The 6,000-nt window shown below is 40.5% G+C and overlaps 1 protein-coding gene across 1 annotated transcript in view; it reads left to right on the plus strand.

Moving 5' to 3' along the window:
* The window catches only part of SPTLC1 (serine palmitoyltransferase long chain base subunit 1), a 49,346-nt gene extending 43,847 nt beyond the window's left edge, over positions 1-5,499 (plus strand). The window contains exons 13-15 of the mRNA XM_061625644.1: positions 1,913-2,030; positions 3,371-3,444; positions 4,049-5,499. Of these exons, the coding sequence (XP_061481628.1) occupies positions 1,913-2,030; positions 3,371-3,444; positions 4,049-4,142 (286 nt within the window). The 3' untranslated portion in view covers positions 4,143-5,499. The remainder of the gene's footprint in view (positions 1-1,912; positions 2,031-3,370; positions 3,445-4,048) is intronic.
* Positions 5,500-6,000: the final 501 nt, after the last annotated feature.

A 6,000-nucleotide genomic window follows, 5' to 3' on the forward strand; every position in this document is an offset into this window, starting at 1 on the left:
TGTTTGTGAGATAATCGCTTGCTTTATTGCATTGTTATCCAAGTACTGCTCCTATGTATATTCCTCTTGTTAATTATTTCCTATCAGTAACTGGCTTTCACAACAAACTATTGCAGCATTGCAAACTTGTAGAAACATACTTTCCCAGCAACTGTTAAAAACTGAGATGTCTCTGGACATAAAATGGATGCCATTTGAGATCAAGTTAAGCAAAAGTCTTAATATACTGTGTGCAGTTTTGTTGCATCTCTTTGTCTTATGTACATCATTGTCCGCTTGGCTAGTCAAAGACTCTGGGCAGGAAGGGCATTCATGTCAATCTAATAGGAAGAATATATATTCTGCCACTGTTCAAAGACGTGCTTTTTCTTATCCCTCTTGATTTAGAAGTGCATTTTAGGCACCCTCCACTTTAAGCTGCTACTGGCTCTGTTACCAGTAGCAATAGAAGTCAAGCAGGAGCTGAAACTGTTCATAAAATCCCATATATTGTTCCTTTTTTATATCAGATTCTGTACGCCCGGTACTGTGTCTGCTTTACTCCTCTTGGGCACTCTATAGCACATTTTGTTTGGCAGCTAGAGCAGGAATCCACCTAGCTGGGGGATGAGAAGTTGTGGCAAGAAAACTAGAGTTGTGCTAAGAATGTTCAGGGCCATTTCCAGATGTTGTGTTATCCACTCTAGATTTTCTGGAACTAGATGATGTCATATAAATTGACTCGCCTAGTCCTGAAAAGCTCTTCTTGCTGAGGTTAAACATGTAATGCTGTGTGTGTAGGAAAGTAGTTCTGTTTCCCAAGGTACATATTTTGGATGCTGGTATATATATAATCCAGAGGGGGAGAAGAGTAAGTGAGGGTTGGAGAGATGGGAGGGCTATTCATCTTGCCAGTCTGTAGGTAGGACATCTGTTGTTTTGGCAACCTACTTTAATGCAAATTGTTTGCTTCTGCATCAGTGGCTGGTTTATTAATAAATAGATGGGAGGGAGCAGGTGGGTCCTAGTGGATGGGAAAATCTTCCTTGAGTTGACATGGTTGTCGGCTGTTCCAACTTTGTAATCCTATAACAGAGGTGGGGAACCTCTGGCCTCCGAGCCAATCATGCTCCCAACCAAGGGGTTCAGTTCGGCCCATGAGTCTATTTTCTCCAAACCATGCCCACAGCTGATGTCTCTAGTGACATCAGCTGATGAGTGGGAGGACAAGGTTTAATTCTGCCTGGGCCGTGCAGTCCTGTTCCCAGGAGGAAACAAGATTGCACAGGCAAGGCAGCAGGCTTTAATACCCCCTTGCCACTGAGCAGAGATTAAAGCCCTGTGAAAAAGTGCCCTTTGAGGCAGTACGTGTATGTGTGTTACTTCAAAGAGGCTTTTGCAAAGGCTTTTAAATACCTCCTGCCCTCCTGTTTGCTCAAGAAGTCTCCATGATTGAGGAATTAGAGTGAGGGGGAGACTTGCAAAAGCATTTTCTAAGTCTCCCCATGTTTTTGTTTAATTCTCCATGATTGGGGACTTAAAAGGGGAGGAGGAGAGACTTGAAGATGCTTTTCCAAGTGTCTCCCCAAACACACCTTTAACTACTCAATCATGCAGACTTAAAGTGAAAGAGATTTTGACAAGTGGGCAGTCCCATCTGCCTGCCAATCATGTGATGATATAATGACGCTGTGTGATTGGCAGATGGACAGTCATGCCCACCTATCAAATTTGGTCCACAAGGCAGATCCTGATAAGATTCTATCCCATTGAGCAAAAAGGTTCCTCACCCCTCTCTTACAAAAAAAAGGAAATTGTGCATTCCATTCAGTTCGTTGTTGTAGCAAAATGAATGTTAATTCACATATCCTCAGTTCCTATTCAGTTTAATTGTTGATCATGTCACTGATTCTGATGTGTTGGCTTTATTCAGGATTCCTGGTCTACATGTGGTGGGGCAATCACTTTCTCCAGCGTTACACCTTCATTTGGAAGAGAGCACTGGATCTCGAGAGAGTGATACGAGGCTGCTGAAGGAAATTGTTGATTATGTAAGAAATCTTTTTTGCAGTCCTCTAAGCCTAACAATGAAAAAGAAGTAGTGGAGGCATTCTGTATCTATTTCTTTGTAGCACTGTCTTCTAGAATTGCTCTTTGAACTGGGGTTATATGGCATTTGAAAAGAGCAGATCCCTACAGCTACCTTCTAGGATTGGTCACTATTTTTTTAGAAGGCATATGAAAGATGAGGAGAAGGTAATCCTGTTGCGTCTGCTCAATATTTTGTCAGCTTTTGATACCATCAACTATGGCATCCCCCCACACCATCTGGATAGAATTGGATGAGTATTTCTCAGGCCCCTGGCTCTTGAGCTATGAGGTGACAGAGGGCACTATATTTTCTCCAGTTCTATTTAACATCTATAGGAGATTTGGGATGAGATGTCATCGGTATGCTGATGATACCCAACCCTATTTCTCTTTCCCATCTGAATTAGGAATGGCTGTGCAGGCCCTAGATCAATGTTTGTATTCAGTGATAAGCTGAATGAGGGCTAATAAACAGAGTCTGAATCCTGGCAAGATGGAGGCTCTGTAGATGAGTGGCTTTGGGGTCCAGGAAGTTGGTCAATTGCTTGCTCTGGATGAGCTTACACTCTCCCTGAAGGTGTTCCTGGATCTAGCTGTGTCACTGGAGAAACAGGTAGTTAGGAGCGTCTTTTACCAGGTTCAGCTGGTAAGGCAGCAGTGACTGTTCCATAATCAGGATAGCTTTACCATAGTTATCAATGCTTTGATAACCTCACGGTTGGAATGTGCTCTATATGGGACTACCTTTGAGGGAGGCTGCAGCTAGTGCAGAATGCTGTGGCTAGGCTGCTTGTGGGGGCAAACTGCCACCAGAATGTAACACCTCATTTGCAGAATTTGCATTGGTTGCCAATCTGCAACCAAGTCAAGTTGAAGATTTTAGTGCTAACATATAAGGCCCTATACAGCACAGGACCAGGTTACTTGAGAGACTGCCTTATCCCTTATATACCCAGATTCTGATCTCATGATCACACTGGAGGAGGAGATGTGAGGGGGAGCTGATGAAGCCAAGACTAGTGCACGTAATGCTAACCTGTTCTTTAGTGTTGCATCCAAATGCATGGAAAGCGTGTTGATTAACCTGGAGAAAGGAGTAGTGATGAGGGATGAAGGAGAGGAGAAGTTGCCATATGGCAAGAAGATGTTTTGGGGATGACTAGAAGGAGGAGAGTAGTTTTGGAAACTAGGATTAAAAACTTGTTTAACTTCTTGTAGCATGCTGCCGCATGTTGCCACACTACTGTGTTATCAAACTGTTAAGCATCTGATGTCCCTGGTTGTATATTTTCTTCCTCAGTGTATGAACAGAGGTATTGCATTAACTCAGGCGCACTATTTGGAGAAAGAAGAGAAATATCTCCCACCGCCCAGGTTAGTAGATACTTGCCTACCTTACTATCAAAACAAATCAGGTCCTATGCATGCATAATGGGTGTGGTGGAAAGCTTGTTGTAGCTTGTGTTGGAACCTCTGGATTTTAAAGATCCGTGTTGCATTATAAGTCATATTATAAGATTGCTCATTAGATTATTGTTCTATCGCTATACGGACTTCAGGGAAGTTACAGAATTTTTCAAAAAACAGAAAAAATAATTATGGCTATAAAATGCTAACAACTTGAGATCAGGATGGAGAGAAAGATGATTCTTAATGTATACATCACTGTACATTTTCTAGCTGCTGAACCATGCCAGCCACCAATCCTAGACTTCATAATCTACATTATCGAGTTGACAAGGGGATCTATGAGTACTGTAATATGAAACAAACATGTAAAGATGAGCTAGCCAAAGCAAAGTATTGTTGGAGTGAGAATATAATATGAAGCTCTCTTTATACCGAACCCAACCATTGGTCTATCTAGCTCTATACTGTCTACTCTGACTGGCAGCAAGTTTCCAGAGCATAAGTCTTTTTTTGTTGTGCAGTTTAAAAAAAAAAGGTTCACTGACTACTCTGTTTTTGCCCTTACCAGCATTCGAGTAATAGTGACAGTAGAACAGACAGAACTGGAATTGGACAAAGCTGCCTCACTTATCAGGGAAGCTGCAGAGACCGTACTGAATTGAGGCCTGCTTACTTGGCTATTTGTTTCTCACACAACACTGGGATACCAATTTTCTTCTGTATGGTGGATTGGCTTGCACTCCAAAAGTTCAAGCTCTTTGATTTATCATCTGATGGAACGGAAAGGTCAACTTCCCCTGAGCCATTCCAGAACAAAAAAGTCACAAATATGGAAATACTAAACATATGCTGTTATATACAGAACTCAGTACTACTTAAATTGGAGATCACCCCAGTCTTAAGGGCCCTATTCCTTTCCCTAGTTCTCTAAATGTGTAAAACAAACCAAGCTATTTTTAAGTTTATGTGTAAAGCTAATGAACATGAAAAAGATGTAAAAACTTAAAGAATATCATTAATATAACCTCTCAATAAAATGTATTATTTTAATAACATTTTTCAAAAATAAAAAGGGTTCCTATTACTGTCAAACTGGACAGTTAAATGTTGTTATGGAATTATGCTTTTGAATGATGTACTTAGCTTTTATTACACTGGGTATATGGGAATTTTATACACTTACTTTTTTTAGACCTTTTAATGTTTGAAATTCCCCAAAGAAGCGGTTTTTCTATTTGTCAGTTTTACATCAAATGTCTCATTTCATGCCAGTGCCTTTACCCCATACTTGTTGGCCTCTTCCTTGATTTGCCCATGCATTTAACTTTTATATCAGTGTCCTGGTCACCAATGCTATGCAGCCATTGGAGCTGTAATGTGGATACCAAGCTCCATATTTGTTTCATTGGACTGGGCACTCTTCATTGGATAGAGTCAGAGAACCAGCATATCCAATCTGTGTGTACATGAGACATGAGATGCTGGGAGAATGTCTTCAACCAACCAAGCAAATACTGATCTCTTACCATAATCTGATAGGTGCATAAATTGATCAGCAAATTAGGTCAGTAATGATCTCTGTCTTCATGCTTGTTGCTCAGTACAAAATCTTGACTAAATTAGGAATGCTTAGCATTTAGTTGCATGGGCACATACCCCTCTTGCAATCAAGAAGTTCCAAACCATCTCTCCTGAAATGACTTGCCTGAGACCACCATTTTGGTCTGCGGTAAAGATGTGCCGTCGAATACAGATAAAGCAGCAGTTACTCATACTGCAGAAGTTTCAGTAAGCTACCTAGAGACGGAGAACTTCTTCTGCCCTTTAAAAAGTTGGCATATTATGAATGGCCATAATAAATGTTCTAGATTTCTGGTGAAGACTGTTGTTTTAAAGACTTTCTGTTATGTCTGGGTTGTTTCTACACTCCTGTGCCTTTTTTGGTTGCTGCTACTTGGATTCCAGTCCTCTATTTGACACATATTTTTTTTAAAAAATAAATGTGTATATTTGATTCCATTTTTGTCATCCTTATTTCTTCGTATATTGTCATCTTTTTAAGGGATGAAAGCTATAGTCCCTGAACTTAGTGGGGCTAAATCAGTTTAAAGTGCTTCAGTTTAACTTGAGATGAGTATAAGACTTGTCTTTCAGTACTTTGAGGTATAAAATCTGGCTACTGCCCTTCCATATAGTGAGAGACTCAGTGGTGTCAATATCTAAGCTACTTAACTTGCTACGCTGATAAGTTTCTGGTTTCAGGATTGTGGCCAAATATGTCATAGTCTAGTGTAACTTTATCAGCTGCTTAAGGTTGTGCAAATTCCTACCTGCTGGGAGGAAGGCAAGATATAAATCAAATAATAAATAAAATAAATAAATAAATTGTAAACTGAAAATACTTTACCGTTTGGGGATTGTGGATTGCCAACTTTTCTTGTGGAAACAACTAGGTTAGTCTAAGCTAGTTTAGACTAGCAAACATCAGCTAGTCTAGAGAAGGCTCCAACCTCCAGGGCC

This window comes from Rhineura floridana, chromosome 1 (assembly GCF_030035675.1).
Source record: "Rhineura floridana isolate rRhiFlo1 chromosome 1, rRhiFlo1.hap2, whole genome shotgun sequence".
NCBI lineage: Eukaryota > Metazoa > Chordata > Lepidosauria > Squamata > Rhineuridae > Rhineura > Rhineura floridana.